Consider the following 26243-nt stretch of genomic DNA (forward strand, 5'->3'; position numbering starts at 1 on the left):
GTAGCCTAGTGGTTAAAGCGTTCGTTAGTCAAACCCCCAAATCGGTTTCGATTTCCCACATGGGTACAATGTGTGAAGCCCATTTCTGGTGTCCTCCGCCGATATATAGCTTGAAAATTGCTTAAAGCGGCGTAAAACCCAACTCACTCACTTACTCACTTTAAACGATGTTAGGAATGTTAGTATTAGATAGAGTGTCACCTGTGATGAAGGGTTTAGATGAAGTATGTTGCGATGATGCTTGTACTGTTTTTGCAGGTGTTGGTCGCTACTGGGTAACGTCCACAACCCTAATGGCCAAAGACTAAGCTGCTGCAGCCGGGTACGTATTGGAGTGGTTCGATGTACGTACCATACGTATCAGATTTGGTCATTCGTATCAGAGTGCCGATGTGTACGTAAGAGGTTCGATGTACGTCTCATACGTATCAGAGTGGTTCGATGTACGTACCACACGTATCAGATTGGATCTTTCCTATCGTCGTACCAGAGTGAGTGAGTGAGTTGGGTTTGACGCCGCTTTTAACAGTAATCCAGTTATATCACGGCGTGTCAGCTTAATGTGGGACGAAAGCCCGAAGTGATGCAGGTCCCAGACGTTTACCACTTCAGTGAAACCCACGAGCACGGTTGGTGCTGACAAACCTAGAAACATAATTCGTATGCGAGTGCCGCAGTGTACGTAATACTATGGGGCATCTTGCGCGTATCAGTGTTCTGCGGTGTACGTAACATACGCACAACAGTTCTACGGTATACTTATCAAGATAAACTTTATACGTATCAGCATCAAACTGTGTTAGAATCGCACATGTAATGCACGTTTAAGAGTGGTGCTGTGTACGTATCATACGTATGAAGGTTCTACTGTGTACATATCTTTCAGAGTTTCTGTCAGAGATTATAGTGAGTGAGTTGGGTTTAACGCCGCTTTTAACATTATGCCAGTAATAGCACGGCCTGTCAGCTTAATGTGGGAGTTAAGCCCAAAGTGATGCAGGTCTCAAACGTTTTCCACTTCGGTGAAACCAACGAGCACGGGTATGGTGCTGACAAACCTAGAAACATAGTCGGGGCGAACCGGGATTCCAACCCACAATCATAGGTTTCTGGCGTGCCCAAGGGACACAACTCTGCACAGCGAATCACAGCGCCTTAGACGAGTGGGCCACCCGTGCCACCTGAAGACTCAACTTGAAACCTGGACTTTACTAAACATTTACAAGTGTTATCAAAACGTTATCAGGTGAAAACAGTCGCCAAAACACTGCAGGCTCAAACCACTACACGTATACCCGCATAAAACCATTGCTTGTTGGTTTCCTTTTGTGTATGATTGTGTCAACATGGCATTTCGTGAACGTATTTGACAGTATTTTTATTTTTTTTAAATCAAAAGCTTTCCCTTAGTTTTTTGCACGTGGACAGTTACATTTCTTTCTCCAGGGTGCGTGTGTCCATGAGCTGTCCCACGCCTTTGGTGTGTTCCACGACCACGTCAGTCCTGCGAGACACGGCTTCATCAGAATCAACTGGAATAACATTAAGCTAGGTAAGTCGGGGGATGAAGAAATATTCAGGGGTAAGGGGGTGGTGGGGTGGGGGGGTGGGGGGTGGATGAAGAAATAAATACCCAACCGTGTATACTTAGCAATACCCCACGTATATGACGGCGGTCTGCGCAAGACTGTCTACCTCAAACTCGATGGTCCCAATAACTCGAGTGAGTGAGGATGGTTTTACGCCGCTTTTAGCAATATTCCAACAATGTCACGGCGGGGGACACCTGAAATTGGCTTCACACATTGTACCCATGTTGGGAATCGAACCCGGGTCCTCGGCGTGACGAGCGAACGCTTTAACCACTAGGCTACCCCACCGAAGTCGTTAGGATCATCATCAACTTATGAAATCTACCGGAATTCGAGATAAGCAGAGTGCTGATATGTAACATGAAACATTTTATGTATGAAATATATCACGTAGCAATATGTATGGTAAGGTTATTCTCTTTTTCTTCATTATATGGAATCCTGGAGTTGTCGCTTTGTCGTATTGTCGCCCTTTGAAAAAATAAGAAAGAATATTGAAAGCGCGAAAATGCGACAATTGGACTATGGACCAAAATGTCGCGTTCTGGCATCGCAGCATTGTGTCGCTTTAGTTAATTTTGACGACAATGCGACAACGCGACAATGTCCCTTCTAGAATTCCATAGTATGACAGACAGAACATCGATTTTTCGGAAAAATAAATTTGCCAGACAAAACCAGCAAATCTACAAATCTTGTCTGAAGTTATATATTCCGTGTTATCAGAGTTCGAGTTATCGTGGTGGCCATGTATTTGGTAAACGCCGATAAAGGTATAATGAGCATGACTTAAGCACTACAGTGAGTGAGTGAGTTGGGTTTAACGCCGCTTTGAACAGTATTCCAGTAATATCACGCCGTGTCAGCTTACCGTTGGAAGAAAGGCAGAAGTGATGCAGGTCTCAGACGTTTACCACTTCGGTGAAACCCAGGAGCAGAGTATGGTGCTGATAAACCTAGAAATACAACGAACCGGTATTCGAACCCACGATCAAAGGTTTCTTACCGAGACACGCAACTAGGTACAGCGATTTAGACCACTCGGACAATAAACGCCGAGAATGACACGTGAGCTGTCTTGTTTCAGATAACTGGGCGATCTTCATGGAAGAATACCAAGAAACAACCATGTTCTTCCGGTTTGACCTGACCAGCATCATGCACTATGCTCTCGGCGTAAGTATCTAGTCGACTGTATCTAGGCGGTACACTGAACACGAATGTACAAATCTACTCGTTTTTCTGGACTCGATTGTAAATATACTCTTAAAAAAAAGAAACGCAAAGCCAGATTTGTGTGAGGTAGGACAATACATTTATACGAGGAACCGTACAAGGTATTGAGCCAAATTGTTGTGGAGAGAACACTTGGTGATTCTAGTCATCTCAGTTATCGGTACATAGGAAAAGTCCAAGGTGAAGGTCAGCTACCATCAATAACGCGTATGTCCTCCGTTGGAATCGAAAGCGGCCTTACACCTCCTTCCAATGGAAGAGACGAGTAGGCGAATCACATCCTAGGGAATGTAGCCCACTCGGCCTGTAACGAAAAAGCCAACTGCTGCAACGTCTTGGGTTGTGGTTGACGTCGGAGTAGCCGTCTATCCAATTCATCCCACAGGTGCTCTATCGGGTTCAAATCCGGTGATCTGGAGGGCAAGGGGAGAACATCAACGTTGTTGTTGTGTAGACAGGCTCTTGTGATCCGTGATGTATGCGGTCGAGCGTTGTCATGCCTAAATACACCGTTGCCATTGGCTGCACTTAGGGGAACGTGTGGTAGAAGCCGTAAGATTGACCTGGATATAACGCTCCCCCCATCAAACCTGTCCACTTCCTGTACGCAGTTTGCGGCGTAACGTTCTCCCAGACGTCTGTAGACCCGGGCTCTTCCATCCCCTCGACGGAGGAGAAATCTAAATTCGTCGCTGAACCAGACCTCTCTCCTTCGCAGTTGAGGCCATACCCTGTGTTGACGACACTAGTGCAGTCGTTGTTGACGATGTTGTCGAGTCAATGTGACGTGTCGAACAGGACGTCTTGCTCATAGACCTGCTGCTCTTAAACGGTTTCGTACGGTCTGGTCGGAGATTCTGCGCAGTCCGGGTATTTGGGATGCGGTTGAGGTGGCTGTGGTCGAATGTAGCGACCTTGGGCGGGTGTGGCTACTTTTGGTCGTCCCCACCTTGGCCGATCACGTGTTGACCCATGCTGTTGAAACCGATCCCATAACCTTGTGATGGTGCTGGGGGGCTACATTGAGAACCCTGGCTACAGCTGATCGGGATTCCCCTGCCTGCAAGCGGCCGATGACGTTGTTTCTTTGCACTTCTGTTTATCTTGGCATGTTGTTGAACTGTCACTGTTCGATTGACGCAGATGCCAGGCAATCAAAAACCCTGCTCTTTAATACCGTTCATAGTGCTGATGCACGTGAAGTACGTGCAGCACCATGGCCCTTTAGTTAATGCACTGGCTGCGTTTTTTTCGAATCTAACGTGTTTCCCGACTAATGGTATGCATGTCCTTGATGTGATCATTTTGATCCGGGAAATTTGTCACTGACACTATAACACATTAAACCTCTTCATTTTGCACCTCTTGGTCCGCTAATTTTGCTTTTATGGCCAAAAGTATCCGTATTGCGTTTCTGTTTTGGAAGAGTATATCTTGGAAAAATTCATCTTCCCGAGGCACTGACTGTACACTCCAAGTTTCAACCCTTACCGAACTCTGTTGGAATTTCCAGGCTCGAACGTAGAACTTCCAGTGGAGTTTTTTTTCCTTCAATGACCTATTGACCAGTCAGATTCCACCTCTCATATCACTTGCATTTGCTTCAAACAAAATGGCGGCGCCTAGTCAAGACGATCTGATCGATAATCAAGATCTATATTTTGAGAAAACTTCAAATCACGTGAGCACCTTTATTTAAACATGAAAAGATTTGGAAAATATCTGTTGACGCCGATACACATGTTTTTTTGCGAAACCTGCAATCGACCGAAATCTGCACGGCAGTTTACGAACCGGATGTCACTTTCGTTGTGACATTTTGATTGGACTATGCATAGACAGTCAAAACATAACTCCATAATTCCAGCCTAGTTCGGCAAGGGTGGAAAGTGGACTTTTATAGTCAGTTCCCTTGCCTCGGGAAGATGGGAAAAGTAATGCACCCGGATGCTAGTATCAACGCAGCATTATTCACGCATGTATCGGCGGTAGCCGGTACGAGTATGTAAGTATAAACCGTATTTGAACGTTTTGGGCGTTTACCTTATGTATACGTAAGACCACCCAGTGAAGCACTGCCCACCGTAAATCCAAATGCAAGTCTTTTCAATAACAAAGTATGCATCAATCGAGGTGATGAGGTGAAATGGGGTTTAACGTCGCGTCCAAGATTATTGCACTTATATAGCGACGTGCATGTACGTGTGTGTGTGTGTGTGTGGCTGCTTGTTCTAGTCCTGACTGATGCCGATTTATAGTGCTAGCTCACCGAGATACCATGCCGCAGTTTAACATGAATACCCCACTCAGACACAGTATACTGACTCCGAGCCGACCAGTCCTTGTTTTAGCCCCTTAATGCCGAGCGCCAGACAGGGTAACAACAAGTACCATCTTTTAACGTCTTTTGGTATGACGCGGTCGGGGATCGAACCCCGGACCTTCCGCTCCCCGGGCGGACTCTCTACCACTAGACCACGGAGGCGGTCCATCAATCGAAGCATTCTGATGGGCGATACTGAAGGCTTGTGTGTATTTGTCAGGCGAGCATTCACCTTTCATATATAACGCTTACATATATAAACACATTTATTTCCTCATAGCGATGTCCTGTTTTCCAGGGATTTAAACAAGGGCCGTGGCCCTCAATGACCGTGCTGTTCAAGGACCTGGAGTCGCTTACGAACATGCGGAATAATGTCTTCTACAACTGGCAGGAGATATCCGTCACCAATCAGTGTAAAGGTACATACCTACTCCTGTCCTGTATCGTGGGGGTGTCCCTTCAGCAAAGGGTTCAGACTAGGTCGAGAACTAATGGAAAGTTACATACTTCACTCATGACCTGTATAGGCGGGTGTCCTGTTAGCAAAGTGTTCTGTCAAGGTCGGGAACCAGTGTAAAGGTACATACCTACTCCTGTCCTGTATCGTGGGGTGTCCCTTCAGCAAAGGGTTCAGACTAGGTCGAGAACTAATGGAAAGTTACATACTTCACTCATGTCCTGTATACGCAGGTGCCCTGTTAACAAAGTGTTCCGTCAAGGTCGAGAACATATGTCAAGGTACATACTTCACTCCTGTCCTGTATACGCAGGTGCCCTGTTAACAAAGTGTTCCGTCAAGGTCGAGAACAAGTGTTAAGGTACATACTTCACTCCTGTCCTGTATACGCGGGTGTCCTGTAAACAAAGTGTTCCGTCAAGGTCGAGAACATATGTCAAGGTACATTCTTCACCCCTGTCCTGTATTTGCAGGTGTCCTGTAAACAAAGTGTTCCGTCTAGGTCGAGAACATATGTCAAGGTACATACTTCACCCCTGTCCTGTATTCGCAGGTGCCCTGTTAACAAAGTGTTCCGTCAAGGTCGAGAACAACTGTTAAGGTACAAGTGTACTAAGTGTTGAGTGTTAAGTGTACTCTCCTGGTTAGTATATCGGGGAGTCTGTATATGCCCTGTGCTTGTACTTCGGTTTGCAAATACTGGTAAGGTGAGGTGAAACGGGGTTTAACGTCGCGTTCAAGATTATTGCACTTAGCGACGTGCATGCACGTGTGTGTGTGTCTACTTGTACTAATGCCGATTTTAGAACGCTAGCCCACTGAGATACCATGCAGCAGATTAACATAAATACCCAACTCAGACAGTATACTGACTCCGAGCCGACCACTCCTTGTTTTAGCCCCTTAGTGCCGAAGGTCAGACAGGGTAACACCATCTTTTAACGTCATTTTGTATGACGCTGCCGGTTATCGAGCCCGCGACCTTCCGCTCTCCAGGCAGACGCTCTATCCACTACACCACGGAGGCGATGTTGCAAATACTGAAAGTCCAATGGTTGTCCCCCGATAAATGTAATTGTCACAGATAAAATTAAAATCACCGAAAAAACGTTTATATTGTTTGGTACCCTCCGTCGGCTTGTCAGTTGGGTAGAATAGGTCTTCAGCAACCAAATGCTTGTCGTAAAAGGCGACTATACTTGTCGTTAGAGGCGACTAACGGGATCGGGTGGTCATGCTCGCTGACATGGTTGATGCATGTCATCGTATCTCGAATGCTTATGATGTCAATCACTGGATTGTCAGGTCCAGACTCGATTATTCACAGACAGCCGTCATTTAGTTGGAATACAGCTGGAGTGTGGCGTTAAACAACAAATAAACAAACAATCATTTGGGAGCGTACAGACGTTCGATCTCCCTGGATTCGATCCCCACACAGATATAATGTTTGAAGCTTATTTTCGATGAACTCGCCTTGATTTTGCTGAAACATTGCTGAAACCGCGTAAAAAATACCATCTCATTCTGTTTTGCAGCCCGGATGTGTCCTGACTTCGCCATTGAGTGTGTCAACGACGGCTTTGTGTCCTACGTAGAGGGGGCGTGCCAATGCCTGTGTCCCCCCGGGCTCGACCCCCAGACTGGCTGTGGGACTGTCATCAAGTCTGGTACTTCATCCCAAGTTGTCAAATTCAGCTTATAGAACCCACGAACAGGCTAATCCATCAGTAATAATCGGGGAGACCCGTGAAGATCCGGGCTAGAATTGATCTACACCAACCCATGCTTGTCGCAAGAGGCGACTAACGGGATCGGGTGGTCGGGCTCGCTGACTTTTTTTATGCATGTCAGCGTATCCGAGTTGTGTGGATCGATGCTCATGATGTCAATCACTGGAAAGTCTGGTCCAGACTCGATTATTAATAGAACGCCGTCATATGGTTTGAATAGTGCGGCGGTAAACAACAAACAAACAAACAAAGCTTTTGAATAATCTCTGCAGGTTTGAAACACCATGCCGCCAATAGTTTCAATGACATCATGTCAGCTAGTTCTTAAAATAATTTTAACCGGCCATGAGGACCAGAGATACAATGGCAATGAAGAAAGTCAAATGTTTTCACCAATACCGTTAAATAAATTATAAGTGAGGGAGTAATTTATAAAATTAATCCAGTATTCAGTTATATCACCGTGTCACCTTGATGTGGGAGGAAAACCCAAAGTGATGCAGGTCTCAGACGTCTGTTTTCCACTTTGGTGAAACCCACGAGAAGGAGTATGACCCACCTGGAAATATACTCAGGGTGAACCGGGATTCGAACCCGCGGTCATGCTTTTTATCCCCGCACAGCGAATTACAACGCCTTAGGCAATTTGGAAACCCCATGAAGAAAAGAACACCCAAGGTTAGAAGTCTAAAAGGACATTGTGCTCCCAAACTAATCGTAGTGGAATACATAAAGCAATGAGCTTGCAATGCATTGTCACTCGTCTTTGTATAAGGTTTAGTAATATTTTGTACAGTACAACACTTGAAGATTCTGGTTAGCATTGTGTGGTCAGGCTCGCTGACTTTTGTTGAAGCATTTTATTATGTCACAATTGCGTGGATCGATGCTCTGATTTCAATCACTGGAATGACTGTTTCATCCTAGATTACTTACAGGCCGCCGCCATATAGCTGGAATATTGCTGAGTGCGGCGTCAAACAACAAACAAATTACACAGTAAATCCTAAATGTGTTGGCCCGTAAACGACATTACTTTGATCCCCGACCTTAATAGTGGGTCGGCCGCGGTTGCAGAACGTTCGCTCCGAGTGTCCAAGAGTTAAGTGTGTCTTTTGAAACAGCTGATGGTCAGCTGGCCAACGAGGAACACACGAATGACCTTGGACACAGCAGCTACTGGTGGTCAAAATAATGACATTAATTAGTTACAAATATGAACACGGCATTACACTGCTTTTGTGGACACTGTTGCTTCATTGATTATCTCCCCTTTGTTTCAGTGGCCTCTGTTCCCGATTGGCCGCCTGGATCCTATGGCGTTCTGAGCACTTCCGCCGGATGTCCGTCGAACGAGTTCTTAAATCGAACCTATCAACCAGGAGTAGAGCTGACAAGCCCTGGCGCCAGTTTTCATTTGGGGGAAAACCTGACAGGCCTGACATTTTGTCTGAAGTATTCCACCTCCGAGGTGACAACATGGCAGACTGGGGGATACGCTATTCTTGCGGCGGACAGCGGGGACTGTCCGGCCGGTACGCACACTGTCAATTAATGTCAATAAGTATCTAGGCAACAAATTATATATATATTCTAAAAACTCAACCCATACTCATTTCAGTTTAAAGGTTTGGTTGTGATATATATATATATATATAGCTTCCTATGTTTGATGACCCGTGAGGGGTAGAATAGGTCTTAAAAGGCGACTATGCTTGTCGTAAGAGGCGACTAACAGGATCGGGTGGTCAGGCTCGCTGACTTGGTTGATGCATGTCATCGATCCCCATTGCGTGCATCGATGCTCATGATATTAATCACTGGATTGTCTGGTCCAGACTCGATTATTTACAGACCGCCGTCATATAGCTGGAAAAATTGCGTTAAACAAACAAAAAACCTTCCAAACACACGAGATATTTAGTTCCTTGCAGCCGGGTTAGAATTGATCTTCAGCAACCCATGCTTGTCGTTAGAGGCGACTAACGGGATCGGGTGGTCAGGCTCGCTGACTTGGTTGATGCATGTCATCGTATACCATTGTGTGGCTAAGGATATCAATCAATGGATTGTGTGGTCCAGACCGCCGTCATATAGCTTGAATATTGTTGAGTGCGGTGTTAAACTTTCCAAACACACGCATCGCGAAAAAAGTTCCATTTTAACTTTGTTCAGGGGAGGGTACTCTTTTCTCCCACCCTCATCACGTTGGCAATGGGTCAGTAAATAGATATATACACATATATGTCATCACGTAATTCTGTGTTCAATAAATGTTTTTTTAGCGGTCGTTGAATGTAAGATCAGATGCATACTCACTACCACATTCAAACAATCACCCACTCATACAATTGCGATTTTTTTTAGTTTTAGATACATGAACATCATGTCATTTTCACTGTTGAGTAGAGGGGGCACGGGTGGCACAGTGGTTTAAGGCGCCGCGATTCTCTGTGCAGAGTTGCGGCCCTTGGGCACGCCAGAAACCTTTGATTGTGGGTTCGAATCCCGGTTCGCCCCGATTATGTTTCTAGGTTTGTCAGCACCATACCCGTGCTCGTGGGTTTCAGCGAAGTGGTAAACGTCTGAGACCTGCATCACTTCGGGCTTTCCTCCCACATCAAGCTGACACGCCGCGATATAACTGGAATATTGTTAAAAGCGGCGTTAAACCCAACTCACTCACTCACTCATAAAGAATTTTGCTGAGTGCGGCGTTATTATTCACCCACTCCCTGCGACACAATATCTTGATAGAAATCCCCTCTTTCTGTATAGATTTCTCGATGAAAAACGTATCAACACCCAGCTTTACCCTAAGGCTGTGTCTACGTAACGACGGGTTCATCGAGGATGTCCTTTACCTTCCCACCGACACGCCATTTATTCTATTTCCGCTTGGAAAGCAGGGACCATGTCAAAGCGTAAACGGTGCGTATGAACTTTGATTAGATATTAGTACGATTGGCAAAAAACTTGTATTTTCACGAACGGACTTAAATATTTACAGAATGTGGTCCTGTTTCGGCCGATAATTGCTTTGAATCCACTCACAGAGTCTGGGTATAGATCGAGGTTTTAATATAAGTATTAAGAAAGGAGGATGGGAAGAAACAACACCCCCAATTATGACCCTAAACACAACGGCCCCTCTATGTTGTTACGAGACGAATTCCAAATTGAAAACAGGCCAGAAATTGGTTCTTCAGAACTAAATTGTGAAATCTGTAAATGACCACCCAAGATCAATGAATGATCAACAAATTACATGGAAGCAGACAGTTTTAGGTTTACAATACAAAAAGGCAGTACACTGGGTCAAATATGTGACGGTACCAACACGCAACAGGCCCTACACAACATGTGAGTGCCCTGAAGAATGTCCAGAACATTCTCACTTTGATTGAGAATCTGGAAGAGTCTTGGAATCTATCAGGGATTCGGTGTTTTTGGATAGGAACCCCCCTCGCTAGTGGTAAGTAGATAAGTCTGGCCGTAAAGGGCCTCAAAACGCCACCATGCAGCCTTCTAGTAACTGCCCCTTTGCGAAACTTCTCGAACGATCAATTCCTCTCCTGTGTCAACAACTAAGAGAGGTAACTCTTTCTGTTGCAATTTGGCCACCACAACACTCGATATTTTTCGAGCGTTTCAGTCGGTGCTGCCATCGATAATCACTGCAATGGAGCTTACAACAATCTCTCTGACCGCCTCCGTGGTCTAGTGATAGAGCGTCCCCCCGGAGAGCGGAAGGTCCGGTGTTCGATCCCCGACCGCGTCATACCAAAAGACGTTAAAAGATAGTACTTGTTGTTACCCTTCATGGCGCTCGGCATTAAGGGGCTAAAACAAGGACTGGTCGGCTCGGAGTCAGTATACTGTGTCTGAGTGGGGTATTCATGTTAAACTGCGGCGGCATAGTATCTCAGTGAGCTAGCACTATAAATCGGCATCAGTCCGGACTAGTACAAGCAGCCACACAAACACATACACGTACATGCACGTCGCTATATAAGTGCAATAATCTTGGACGCGACGTTAAACCCAATTTCACCTCACCTACAACAATCTCTACTGCTACATGACACTGTTTCTAGGGATGATGAGCACGCTGGAAAGCCTGCAGATAGCCACGAGGGACACGAGCCTGGAGCTAGAGTCTGGCGTCCCCTTCGAGAAAGACAGCAGGGGTGACCTGACGATGGGGTTCTGTTATTATTCAAAGTACGATAGAGGTAGGTCAGTTTCACCAGCAAATCACTATTAGAGTCAGTGAGTGTGTGTTTCAAGTTTCAAGTCGCTTCGAACAGAATTTCAGTTATATCACGGCGTATCAGCTTAATGTGGGTGGAAAGCGTTTTAGACGATTGCCTCTTTGGCGAAACCCAATTAGGAAGGGTATGGTTGACAGAACATTGATAATAATCGGTACAAATCAAGGATTAGAACCACAGAGTAGCGGATCCTGGCACGGTCAAGGGACGCAACTGATGCACTGGGCCCCCATGCCTCCCGAATTTAGAATGAAATTGAGAGTTTAGATGAATATAGGGATATAGAGTAAAAGTAAAATGTCATTTTGTATGCAAACTATCTATGAACAGACAATTCAATTTTCAGACTGCGGCGATGTGATAGAGCTGTCGAGTGACAATCCGTCCACAGTGGTTACCTCCCCTGGTTACCCATCTCCTTATCGTCCGTCGCTGGACTGTCACTGGTTGATCAAGGTAGCAAACAACATACTGAAACAATCATCCATAACAGAGTCCATGGGAATATAGTCCCCCAAGTACTCCTTGCCTGTCACTGTGATGGAATACCAGAACGAATGGGTTCCCATTGCCCAGTAGTTTCACTTGGAGGAGATTTCTGAAAGAAATAGAGATCCAAGTACTTCAGTCTTGTCATATCGAGGGGGTCTCGGACAGATGTGAGGTGAAATGGGGTTTAACGTCGCGTCCAAAATTATTGCACTGTGTGTGTGTGTGTGGATTTATAGTGCTAGCCCACTGATATACCATGCCGCAGTTTAACATGAATACCCCACTCAGACACAGCATACTGACCCCGAGCCGACCATCCTTGTTTTATCCCCTTATTGCCGAGCGCCACATAGGGTAACAACAAGTACCATCTTTAAACGTATTTTGGTGTGACGCGGCCGGGGATTGAACCCCGGACCTTCCGCTCTCCGGACGGACGCTCTACCTCTAGACCTTGGAGGCGGTCGGTCTCGGACTGAATAGGTCCTTGTTGTCCAAATGGTTGTCAATTCAGGGACATTTCGGGCACACAGATCCCATTACTCCAAGCTTGTCACCGCTGCAGCATCTGTCAATTGGTTTCCAAGATGCACCAGATAGTGTGCAAACATGGACACAACAGGAAATTCTGCGAACGTTTTATATATCTCTGTGTATAAAGTGTTTATGAGGTTATGTAATTGTAAGTTTGAAAAAACTCATTTGATTGCCTGTTCGACAACCACATTGCAATATGTTCGACGTCTTTTATTAATTCCCATTTTTATGATTACACATAAACTATTTCATAATTCATAATCATTATTTCATAATTTCAATATTTCATAAATATTTGGATAGTACTTTAGGCTTTACAAATGTATCGACACTCATGATAAGAAACATGTTGATAATGGGACTCACATTTCCAATTTTAATTCCGTTCGTTTCATGAAGCTGATCTCCGTGCTCTCATCTCCAGGCTCCGCTAGGCGCCACGATGATCATAAACTTTGAAGACTTTGACGTGGGTAAGACGGGGCAGTGTGGGGGCGACTCGTTCATCATCCGCTATATCTACCCCGGGCAGAACGCCCCCACGTAAGTTTGTTTGTTTGTTTGTTGTTTAACGTCGCACTATGCAATATTCCAGCTATATGACGGCGGTCTGTAAATAATCGAGTCTGGACCAGACAATCCAGTGATTGACATTATGAGCATAGATCCATGCATTTGGGATACGATGACATGCATCAACCAAATCAGCGAGCCTGACCGTCCGATCCTGTTAGTCGCCTCTTACAACTTTTAACGCTGTGGCAAAAAATATTATGAATAACACTCCCGAGGTGCTCGGCCGTATAAAACACTTTAGGTTATATTCAATATTTTTCGACCATTTGAACTTGACGGTGGAAGATCCCAGCAATGGTGTTTTTAAACAGCCGGCAAAATTCTTAAATTATGGTGCATGTCACATAACTCCGTCATTACAAAATGTGGGGATTCCGGGTTAGAAATAATCCCTCGGGAACAATTCTAGTCGTGCGAAACGACTTCCAGGTTCGGGTGTCTGGCTCGGTGACTTGGTTGATTGCGTGCCATCGGGATTTTAGCCGGAATAAGCGACTTCAAACAAACAAACAAACAAACATGTTCGTGTTCTTGTTACTGAAGGAGATGCGGTCAAGGCCTGGACCGGACCTTCCGGACCCTGAACAATACGGTGACCTTCCAGCTAAACACTGACCTCACTGACCACTACAGAGGCTTCAAGGCCAAGATTGATGTCGTCCTTCGTAAGTACTGACCAGGCGCATGATCCACAAACCTTAGCAACATGATGGTCGTAAAGTTAACTTTCGGAACAATGGCTTCATTTGGTGCCGGAAGTAAGATAACGTTTTGAGACAATTTAAAAAATACCTCTTATGGTATTTATAACGTAGCTGTGTGATAAGAAACCTGGTATCTTGTAGGCAGGTTAGAATTCCCACATGTTTGAATCTCATTGCTAAAAGGGCGATTGCCATGCACACTTACTGCTATCTTAATCGTTACACGCCAGCAAGGTTATCTCCCTTGATTTGGTTTTGACCTTTTAATTTAGATCAATCAAGAGCATCTTCCCAAACGTATGCCGAGTTCCAAGGGCTGTGAGTGTTGTTTGATAACAAACGGTCGTGCCCTGTTCTGGGAACGCAGTGTTTGGACCCCTGTGCGTTATCGTGTAATGAACAATGACGCCCTGGCACTCGTTGCAAACGTTTCGTACGATTGTCGTACGTCTATGATAAAGTATGGGAGTTACGGTCGTCTTAAGCAATAATCACTCTGTTAAATGAGATCCCGTTCCAGCGCGACCTCACCGCTGCGGCGAGCGTACGTCTTTGTTAAAATATGAGAGTTCCGACAGACGTAGCGCTATGGTCTTAATTTCTAGTTTGCGTAACTTGTGTATGCACAGCACTGTATTGTGGATTCCAGCGGAGAATCACTGCTTCAACGTGGCGGACAACGGCCGGAGCTACCGAGGCAGGGTAAACATGACCCGAGACCTGCAGCCCTGCTTGCCCTGGGACAGAGTCACGGGCTGTCCGCATCATTTGTTCAGCCCTGGGTAAGTCGTGGTCATCCGTGGTATGTGTGTCCACCGTAACAGTTATATAAACACCATACCACAACGTTACGTTACGCCATACAATTACCGCTACTGTTGCTTCATGCAACTACCGCTACAGTTACTGCTACGTCATTCAACTACCGCTACAGATACGTCATACAACTACCACGGCAACCATTGCGACATCATACAACTACCACCACAGTCACAGCTACGTCATACAACTACCACTATTAGTACGTCATACAACTACCGTTGCAACCATTGCTACGTCATACAACTACCTATACAGCTACGTCATACAAGTACCACTGCAACCATTCCGACATCATACAACTACCACTACAGCTACGTCATACAACTCCCGCTGCAACCATTACTACTTCATTCAACTACCACTACAGCTACGTCATACAAGTACCACTGCGACCATTGCTACATCATACAACTACCACTACAGCTACGTCATACAACTACCGCTGCAACCATTGCTACATCATACAACTACCACTACAGCTACGTCATACGACTACCACTACAGCCATTGCTACATCATACAACTACCTTTGAAGCTACCGCTACGTCATACAACTACCACTACCGCTACGTCATACAACTACCGCTGCAGTCACTGCGGCGTTCATATCGGAAACAGCAAGTACACTAAATAAATAACTTCAAGATGAAAGTCTTTGATAGGAATTTAGAAGTTGGAGTACTAAGTAAGGATAAGAATTTATGGATGAACAACTTCATTATCACAATTAACAGCGACGTTTCGGTGTAGGTTCTAACCCCGTTATCAAGCAAGCGTGATCACTCACTTGTTAGATAACGGTGTTAGAACCTACACCGAAACGTCGCTCTTAATTGTAATAAAGAAGTTGTTCATCCATAAATTCTTACCCTTACTAAGATGTGTTCGTATTAAAGATAAAATATAAGAATATTGACAGTGCAGATGCCATGTCGGGGTTAGACCTCATGCACCATCACATGGCGAATTAATTAAAATGTCATAGGAATTTCCTGGCCTCTAAGTACATTTGCCAACAAAGTGTGGTACTTTTAGGTTTATTTTGAGGACAACTCATGGGATCATTTCACTTTGAACCCAATTCTTCGAAACCGAAAGTTTCCGTTCACGTGGACGACATTTCTGGGAATCGCATCAAAAGACAAAGAAAAGTTCATTTGGATGCCATTTGTCTGATGTGTTGGTGATGAGAGGCCTGTCGTGCTTACTGAAATGTCAGATAACTGTGGATGCTGCAAATCAGAAATAAGTCTCATTTAATCACGTTTCGACAGAGATTTTGACGCAGTGTTGGAGGAGAACTTCTGCCGTAACCCTGACAACAGTTTCCGGCCATGGTGCTACACGAAGACCTACGAAGGCCAGTGTGACCGCGACTACTGTGATGTATGCGGACTCGGTAAACAATGTTCTAAATCAGTTTCGTCTCTCCATGGTATTAGCCTATTACCTGTCCCTTGCTCATTTTTGGAGCCTTCGTCTTAATTGTCCCTCAATAAACATTCATACGTGGGGCATAACGGAAATATCCCGTCGTTTCGACAGACCATGTACGTGTGTCTTTTGTGATAAGGTGACTGATGATGCGTTGGAAGTGTATGAAGTTAATTGACTCTTTAACACATTCTGGAATCAATATTTCCTTTTGATAATCCCCTTATTCGTAGGCGGAAAGGTATGGCGCTGTGCAACAGGAATAAACGAAGTCGTCACTTCCGGGGGCTCTAAAAGGGCTGGACTTTCATCTTAGGGTTGATTTGCCCACTCTTGGAAACTCATGTCAACGAGCCTTGGCAAATCTATTTTGTGGTGTTCCCTACAAAATCGTAATGATAATACGGTTACGTTTTATATGTTTTGGCATCCTATTTAGTCATTACCTTTCCGTGCAGAAAACAAGTATGACAACTTCCCTGACTGTGACCAGCTGAAGAAGGAGGGTCTGTGTGAGGGGGACCAAATCATCGCCGCTACCCGCTGTGCCAAGACCTGCGACGTTAAACTGGTCAAAGACAGTAAGGGACCGACTAATGAGCGTGGGCGTGGGCGTGGGCGTGGGCGTGGGCGTGGGCGTGGGCGTGGGCGTGGTCTTGTTGCTGTCGTGTATGTGTGTGTGTGGGGGGGGGAGATGGGAGTAGGTACCAGTATTGGTGCCTGGGTGCGTGTGTGTGTGTCGGCGGATGCTGAGAGTGTGATATGGGTTGTAAGAGACTTATTAATTAATGGCGTATATTTTCCACACAGCAACACGGTAAACACTACAGTTTTCCCGAGGGCAGCATTCACAATTATAACGTTTGTTTGTTTGTTTGTTTGTTTGTTGTTTAACGCCGCACTCAGCAATATTCCAGCTATATGACGGTGGTCTGTAAATAATCGAATCTGGAACAGACAATCCAGTGATTGATATCATAAGCATCGACCCACGCAATTGGGATCAAAAACATGCATCAACCAAGTCAGCGAGCCTGACCTCCCGATCCCGTTAGTCGCCTCTTACGACAAGCATAGTCGCCTTTTACGGCAAGCATGGGTTGCTAAGATCTATTCTACCCCGGATCTTCCCGGGTCGAAATATTAGGAGACATTTCGCTGAATACGCAAACTCTACAAAAGCGATAGAGATAACATCTGTTTTGAACAGAAGTGTATAAACAGAAAACGATTATCACACTTTGTGCATCAGTGTATATTTTCTCTTCTTCCCCCAGTGTCATCAAGCTGCAGCCGGCCACCCCCTGCCGCGGACGGCCTGCTCACGTTCGAGAAGAACTGGTACAACATCGGCGAAACAGTACTTACAAAGTGCCCGTATGGACCGGATGCAGTAACGAGGCGTTGCCATAGCGACGGATCATGGACACCCGCCAACTACGTGTGTGGAGGTAACGTATCCTAAACATTTGTTTAATAGGTATCGAATTCTACCAAAATTACCCACTTTTAGTAATAACCACTAGTAAGGAGCGCTGAAAGTAATGATGTTTGCTTCACTCCGATTGGCTTGATAGGGCTCAGAATAAGTTTAATCTTTATTGCGGGTACGTTAGGTTCAAAATAATATATGCTGCTGTTTGTTTTAGAAATAAAGATTTTTGTTTATATATGAATGACATGTTTGGGAAATAAGCCAGATCAGCATTCAGAAAAAAAATGCCACACCAAGATAAACCTTGTGTAGATTTGACACCGCGCCCAAGAAATAGAAACCGCTTCACTTTCGCCTGAAGCTTCCCCAAGGCGCGGTAAACCCATTTCACTCGCCAACGCTTAGGCCTTGGCATCTGTCCAAATTATATAATATCAGTCTGACATTTTAATAACGACACTTGTGACAGACTCGTCGACCACACGTTAAAAATTTGAATTAAAAGTTCTCATGTTGGTAATAAAACGATAAGGAAAGGGTGGGAACTCTTGGACTTAAATTCGAACACTCATCCCATGCATTATTTTATTTTTTATCGTCCGCCTAAAAATATTTTGAAGAATTCACGTTTTTGAATACATCTTTGCGACCTGTGAAGATCCGGGGTAGAATAGGTCCTCAACAATCCATGCTTGCCGTAAAAGGCGACTATGCTTGTCGTAAGAGGCGACTAACGGGATCGGGTGGTCAGTCTCGCTGACTTGGTTGCTGTATATCATTGATCCCAATTGCGTGGATCGATGCTCATGATGTCAATCACTGGATTGTCTGATCCAGTCTCGATTATTTACAGACCGCCGTCATAATGCTGGAATATTGCTGAGTGCGGCGTTAAACAACAAACAAACAAACAAAGAAATAATATATCTTTGCCATGTTTGTTATTAAATACGTAAAGAAAGAAATTAAATATAACCATGGTGTGAAATGTTTTGTACGTCAGTTTGCCCTAGCGGCTGGAGCTCCTTTAGGTCTGCCTGCTACAAGTTCTATCCCAGCCTCGTCACCCAGAGCAGAGCCTCAGACGTTTGCTCCACCCACAATGCCCACCTCGCCTGGGCCGACGACATCCCAGAGCTCGAGTATATTGTTACGTTGAGGTAATGTGCTTTAATGTCACAACTGATGTCGCTTTTGCGCTGCCTTTTAAATAACAGCGAAACTTCGTAAACTAGAACGCCTGTAACTCCATATCTCTTTCAAGGTGTAACTTTACTGACATGGAGAAGTACCGGCACCATTGTCAAAATTCTGCACTCTCCCCCTCGAACACGGGTTCCCCGACTTGTTTCGTTTGGTTCGTGTTACTGTGTGCGTAGAGTTTGTTTGGTATGGTTCGTGTTACTGTGTGCGTAGAGTTTGTTTGATATGGTGCGTGTTACTGTGTGCGTAGAGTTTGTTTGGTATGGTCCGTGTTACTGTGTGCGTAGAGTTTGTTTGGTATGGTCCGTGTTACTGTGTGCGTAGAGTTTGTTTGGTATGGTGCGTGTTACTGTGTGCGTAGAGTTTGTTTGGTATGGTCCGTGTTACTGTGTGCGTAGAGTTTGTTTGGTATGGTCCGTGTTACTGTGTGCGTAGAGTTTGTTTGGTATGGTCCGTGTTACTGTGTGCGTAGAGTTTGTTTGGTATGGTCCGTGTTACTGTGTGCGTAGAGTTTGTTTGGTATGGTCCGTGTTACTGTGTGCGTAGAGTTTGTTTGGTATGGTCCGTGTTACTGTGTGCGTAGAGTTTGTTTGGTATGGTCCGTGTTACTGTGTGAGTAGAATGTGTTTGGTATGGTGCGTGTTACTGTGTGCGTACAGTTTGTTTGGTATGGTGCGTGTTACTGTGTGCGAAGAGTTTGTTTGGTATGGTGCGTGTTACTGTGTGTGAAGAGTTTGTTTGGTATGGTCCATGTTGCTGTGTGCGTAGAATGTGTTTGGTATGGTGCGTGTTACTGTGTGCGTAGAGTTTGTTTGGTATGGTGCGTGTTACTGTGTGCGTAGAGTTTGTTTGGTATGGTCCGTGTTACTGTGTGCGTAGAATGTGTTTGGTATGGTGCGTGTTACTGTGTGCGTAGAGTTTCTTTGGTATGGTCCGTGTTACTGTGTGTGTAGAATGTGTTTGGTATGGTGCGTGTTACTGTGTGCGTAGAGTTTGTTTGGTATGGTCCGTGTTACTGTGTGCCTAGAGTTTGTTTGGTATGGTCCTAACTCTGTGTACGTAGACCGACGAACAAGCTCAATCCTACGGGAACATACAATTTTTGTATTTTTTAAAAATATTTTCTTTATCCTTCTCTGGAAACATGTACCAAGGCATTGTTTTTACAGTTAAGAAAACAATCTTATAAATTTTGTTTAAGACAAAAACTGGTAGCATCTAGATGTAGATTTTTCTAAATTGAAATACGGCGACATTGTCAACTCAGAGTTCTGGTGACCAGCGGAAATATTTCGAGTAATCTGTTATTCGAAACAGAGGGAGTCTGTAGATACAAATGTCACCAGTACCTAAAAGCTAAATTGTCTTAAACGAAATATCGAATTAAGTGTCTTCAAATTAAAGATGTTTTCTGTGATCGGATGAGAATACCTTTACACAACCTCAAGTAAAATATTTCAGCAATATCACGGCGGTAGGTTTTGTGAGCACAATACTCGTGCTGATGGGTTTCACCAAAGTGGTAAACGTCTTAGACCTGCATCACTTCGGGCTTTCCTCCCACATCAAGCCAGCACAGTGATATAACTGGAATACTGTTCAAAGCGGCTTTAAACCCAACTCACTCACTCACGTTTCTGTGAAGTATATACAAGGTATTTGCATTAAATCTTATTCAATGTCACAGGAACTTTTGTTGTTCAGTATATGTACAAGGTACTGTGCTATAATGGTACTGTCAACTGATGCTATTGCAGGCGGAAGTTATGGCGGATGTGGCTAGGCGCCAGCAGGGAGAGTGTAACGAACGTCTGGACCAACAATGATGGATCTAAACTGACCTTGACAAACTGGGCTCAAGGTGAGTAGTGACCTTGACCTTCACTGGAATAGAAGACGGAAACTCAAACTATTTCTTCCCCAACTTTTCTTATTTTAAATAAAGGATAGTTAAAATACCCTTTTATTGAAATTTTAACTTTTTTTTTTTCATTCTTTCAGGGGCTGCCAGAATTAAAGAAGAAAAGATTTGTTTGGTGATAAATCCGGAGGAACGGGGCAACACCATACGGGAAGAGAGTTGTAACGGCGTGATGCCGTTTGTCTGCAAATATCTGCCAAATAGTAAGCATTCAACGTTCACAAATCGAATCATAATAATAAACAGTATATTCCAAATATACCAGGTGGAGTGAAGTTATATTCTGTTGTAGACAGTATCCGCCATTTTGAACGCTGCATTTGGTAATTTTTTTCTAAGATTTTTAGGGTGCATTTTTACCTTTAAACGCAAGTATAAATATTCTACCCAACTTCCACAGGAGATCTCTAAATTCCGAAGGAGATTTCCAACTCCACTGTACTGCTTGTGTGTTGTGGTCTGGAACTATATCCTGTCTTGTACATGTTGGTATTGACGTAGAATTCATGGCAAAGAGGATGGATCGAGTCTCAACTGGGGGATTGGGTTTGCAGGGGGAGGGGAGGGGCGTTATGGTTATTCTGAGTGTGTGTGTGAGTGTGAAATACGTCACTTCTCCAAGACCAGGGCCATTATTTTAAATAATAATATTTTTAATAACGACTGTCGTAACTCCAATAATTAAACTTGGATTAAGTTTAACGACGATAGTCTTAGTGCTGAGATCGCTTTGTGAACGGTTCGCAGTGAACAATTAGCTATATAGTAAACTATAATATCAAATTAGAGGTCCCCAAAATAAGATTTATGATTATTAATAACGTCAAAGTATATACTAATATAACAGTATATATATGATGTTTCTCTTTTTCCGCCTGTCCTACCCTACACTATATATCCGTCCATCTATCACCTTGCCCGCCCTAATACAAATATGTGATTGTCCGGAAATTTGAAAAGGGGGAATAACTCTGCTAATGGCTTTTTCTATTCAATAAAAAACGGTTGCTTTTTCAGAGTCAAGAAGTTTCGAGACTATTACCGTCTTGAAAACTCCTGACGCTGTTATGGCAACCGTTACATCAGTCTTAAACAAAGGACAACCAGTTGTTTCCTCGAGGGGTGTTTATTTTATAATTGTAAACTGAACGGAGTTATCTCCCCTAGGTCGACGTGCGTGTATAAACCAACGTTGGGACTGCCATGCTGTGTTGAGGAGGAACCCGACAGTCTGCCGGGACTACCCCGAGTTTGTCCGCCATCAGTGTCCCTTCTCCTGCGGTTTCTGCCAACCATTCACCAGTAAGTTGAAGGGTTGTGTGATGTGTAAATGAGCCCTTCGTTGCCTGTTGGACTCACTCCATCGCAGTGATTACGACAGCCTCCGTGGTCTAGTGGTACAGCGTCCGCCCGGAGAGCGGAAGGTCCGGGGTTCGATCCCCGGCTGCGTCATACCAAAATACGTTAAAAGATGGTACTTGTTGTTACCCTGTCTGGCGCTCGGCATTAAGGGGCTAAACAGACGACTGGTCGTCTCGGAGACAGTATACTGTTTCTGAGTGGGGTATTCATGTTAAACTGCGGTAAGTTTTGGAACCTTTCATAAACCCCACCTCTGCAGTACATCTAAAAATTATTTCTGCACTAGCACTATACATCGGCATCAGTCCGGACTAGTACAAGCAGACACACACACACACACACACACACACACACGTGTATGCATGTTGCTATATAAGAGCAATAATCCTGAACGCAACGTTAAACCCCATTTCACCTCACCTCACCTGTACAAATCAAGTCTAGACCAGGCAAACCAATGACTGAAAACATGAGCAAATATCCTACGGGGAACACGCAATCCACCATGTCCTTGAACCAGACCACCCTTTTTATGTCGAACAATCGGGACGGGGTCGTCACGGCTTCAATAGAATAAGCGAGTTTACATGCTTTAAGCAATATTCCAGCAATACCACTGAAACATCAGAAATGGGCTTCACGTGTGGGGAATCGAACCCGAGTCTTCGGCGTGATGCGCGAACGCCTGAACCACGAGGCTATCACACTGACCTTTGTAGTTAGGAAAAATATCACTGACTGTAAGTGACCAGTATATGATGTGAAGTAATACATACATAGACAGGTTAATAGATGTTCAGCCCGTAATCCCCACGTGGAATAGGACAGAGTAGGCAATTGGTAGGGCTTCTTATAGGAAACAGCAACCTGCCTCGTTCAATGCTGCGTCGTCCCTACGGCGACGCCCGAGAAGCTGGTTCTCATAGCACAGATGTCACTGTTACTGGGCTAAATGGCCCAAAAGCGAAATATGTGAATTTCCGGTTTCCGGACCGAACCTAATCTAGAGACCCGACTTTTAACCTTTTTCTCGTTTTTATCGAGACGTAAATGACCATCCGGTATTGTCCGTATTTTATGCCATTAGCGTAATTTCTTGCGCTTCATGAACGATAAACCAGTTATTATCTTCACTTGAAAGCGCTTTTACTGACATACTGCAAGTTACCGTTTTCCAAAGAAGAAAAACACCAACGCCCTCTCACCCCCACCAACCCACCGATCTACTTGCTCTATTTTTGGATAGGTTGAAATAGGAACATGTTCGTCTCGGCGTTGTATTGCACGTGCTTGCCAAACGACCATGGACGTTCGCCTTGTTCCGAGAGGGATACCTGGCCCACCGTCATATTAACTAAATATTCGCTGTGAACAATGGTCTCGTCGGGTTTGATGTGATGATATATATGGTTAAAACATCTTGGTTGTTGTCCGGCGAGATGCCGTCAAGTCGTAGAATGACATCAGACTGTTCTGTCACGCTGAAAAAAATATATTCATAATGTCCACATTGAATAAGCCCATGGGCTTAACAATGCATGTATGTTAGAATATTGTGAAGAATCACCTGTTGTATAAATGCATAACGCATACTGCATTAATGCATGGGTAGTATAAATGCATTGTTATCTTTCACTGATTATACCGTGCAGTTTAGCACGTGTACATGGATCGACTTTCAAGAATAAACAGACCTGTATCCTATCATTTAGTTAACATTTCGTAAGTTTTGGAACCTTTCATAAACCCCTACTCTACAGTACATCTAGAAATTATTTATGTTTTCGGAAAATTAATCAACACAACAATTATTTGCCAATTATGAATATTCAATCAATCAATCAATCAATCAATCAATCAATCAATCAATCGTCGAGATATTGCTGGAATATTGCTGGAATATTGCTTAACGCGGAAAAGAATCAATCAATCAATCAATCAATCAATCGTCAGAAATTGCTGGAATATTGCTAAACGCGGAGTAGGATCAATCAATCAATCAATCAATCAATCGTCAGAAATTGCTGGAATATTGCAAAACGCGGAGTAGGGTCAACCTATCAATCAATCAATCAATCAATCAATCAATCAATCAATCAATCAAATGTCTTCTCGATTGGCGTAAATGCAGATACCACGAATTGAAATGATGTGGATGCATACAATTGTCGTATTTCATGTTAACGCATTTTGCTGTCAATTGTCACATTATCATAACTGAATGCTCGAAAATAGGAATTAAACTTCAGTTTGAACGTGTTAACGGGAAGTCTATTGATACGACGGCCAGAAAAGCGGCATGTCATCGAGACCTGAATTAACAACACCGCCTTTTGACCTTCAAGCATATCTCTCGATCAGACCCACGCAGCGTTTTGTTGCCAGTGTTGTTCCGCTGGAGCTGCACAGTGTGCTGTTTTTGTGACAGTTAATAGTATCTGAATGGGTATAACTTTCCATGGAAGCGATTCATCAATGTCACTTGAAAATAAAACCACTCGATGTTTTTTGCTAATAATATCAATGACATCGAAGTTTATTTGTGGACGGTCGACCATGTGTTTATAATGAAGCGTAGTGGTATATCTTTCGCCGCACACGTATGTGGAAAAGAAATAAAAAAATAATCTATCTTTACTCTATCTGACAAGTATGTATAACTGTGTTTTGTACTACTCAAAACAAGTTAAAGAACACAGACAATTGGAGTGAGTGAGTTGGGTTTAACGCCGCTTTTAACAGTATTCTAGTTATATCACGGCGTGTCAGCTTAATGTGGGAGGAAAGCCCGAAGTGATGCAGGTCTCAGACGTTTACCACTTCGCAGAAACCCACGAGCACGGGTATGGTGCTGACAAACCTAGAAACATAATCGGGGCGAACCGGGATTCGAACCGACAATCATAGGTTTCTGGGACGCAACTCTGCACAGCGAATCGCGTCGCCTTAGACGACTGGGCCACCCGTGTCCCCCCCCCCCCCCCCCCCCCCCCCCCCACACACACACACACACACACCTCATACAATTAGAAGACTGTGGTCCAATACCCACCAGCCATGACAGATTAACTATAGTCATATTAACAATTGGATGTTCTTAACTTCTTCTTGGTAGTCCATGTAGATGAGATGTCAACAATACCTTAATCATTTTCTGCATGTATCTGTTTTCAATTTTAATATTATTTTGACCCTAAAATATATATTCATACATTCTAGCACCATTCTGCAAAGTCACGACACCCCCAATGAACGCAGCTCCCTCTAGTGACGTCACGTACACATACATACCTCGTGGTGATGTCATCACCTACACGTGCATACCGGGAACCGTCTTGGTTAGCGGGCAGCTCAGCAGAATATGCGAAGAAAGCGGTTGGCTGTCAGGGTCGGAACCAGTCTGCGTTGGTGAGATTATTTCACCTTCTTTCAATAAAGGCAATACAAGCTGTGCATTCCCAAGTTTTAATATCATACTAACAAGACAATAACGTACGTCAAATATCAAAATATTTCTGAATCATAAGATAAGGCCCTGTTAAAATATGTAATATGTTAACATAGACTGCTAATAAAGCATATGTTCTTAGGTCCTCACTAATTTACTGCAAGTAAAACATCCATCTTCTGTATGTTCCTCATCTTATTCACTTCCAGTAAAACCTGACTTACATTTGCTTCAAATAAAACATGGACCTGACTTACCTTTTCTTCAAGTAAAACATGGATCCGAATTACATTAGCCCAAAGTAAAACGTGTTACACATCAGTCTGACTTACATTTGCTTCAAGTAAAACGTGTTACACACTGACCTGACTTACGTTTGCTTCAAGTAAAACGTGTTACACATCAGTCTGACTTACATTTGCTTTAAGTAAAACGTGTTACCCATCAGTCTGACGTACATTTGCTTCTAGTAAAACGTGTTACACACTGACCTGACGTACATTTGCTTCAAGTAAAACGTGTTACACACTGACCTGACTTACATTTGCTTCAAGTAAAACGTGTTACACATCAGTCTGACTTACATTTGCTTCAAGTAAAACGTGTTACACACTGACCTGACTTACATTTGCTTCAAGTAAAACGTGTTACACATCAGTCTGACTTTCATTTGCTTTAAGTAAAACGTGTT

General features: G+C 44.0%; 1 protein-coding gene across 4 annotated transcripts in view; it reads left to right on the top strand.

The window, feature by feature from the left end:
* LOC124145972 overlaps positions 1–26243 on the top strand; it is a 53534-nt gene that overhangs the window by 21380 nt on the left and 5911 nt on the right. For all 4 annotated transcript variants that reach the window (XM_048390528.1, XM_048390530.1, XM_048390527.1 and 1 more), the window contains exons 6-25: positions 259–322; positions 1447–1552; positions 2680–2768; positions 5450–5573; positions 7150–7281; positions 8628–8879; positions 10123–10275; positions 11442–11579; positions 11965–12074; positions 13072–13190; positions 13767–13888; positions 14577–14709; positions 16024–16148; positions 16642–16764; positions 17461–17634; positions 18622–18778; positions 20579–20682; positions 20823–20945; positions 21910–22044; positions 25324–25512. In XM_048390528.1, the coding sequence (XP_048246485.1) occupies positions 259–322; positions 1447–1552; positions 2680–2768; positions 5450–5573; positions 7150–7281; positions 8628–8879; positions 10123–10275; positions 11442–11579; positions 11965–12074; positions 13072–13190; positions 13767–13888; positions 14577–14709; positions 16024–16148; positions 16642–16764; positions 17461–17634; positions 18622–18778; positions 20579–20682; positions 20823–20945; positions 21910–22044; positions 25324–25512 (2672 nt within the window). The remainder of the gene's footprint in view (positions 1–258; positions 323–1446; positions 1553–2679; positions 2769–5449; positions 5574–7149; positions 7282–8627; positions 8880–10122; positions 10276–11441; positions 11580–11964; positions 12075–13071; positions 13191–13766; positions 13889–14576; positions 14710–16023; positions 16149–16641; positions 16765–17460; positions 17635–18621; positions 18779–20578; positions 20683–20822; positions 20946–21909; positions 22045–25323; positions 25513–26243) is intronic.

Source organism: Haliotis rufescens, unplaced genomic scaffold (assembly GCF_023055435.1).
Source record: "Haliotis rufescens isolate VD_foot unplaced genomic scaffold, xgHalRufe1.0.p SCAF_9, whole genome shotgun sequence".
Taxonomy (NCBI): domain Eukaryota; kingdom Metazoa; phylum Mollusca; class Gastropoda; order Lepetellida; family Haliotidae; genus Haliotis; species Haliotis rufescens.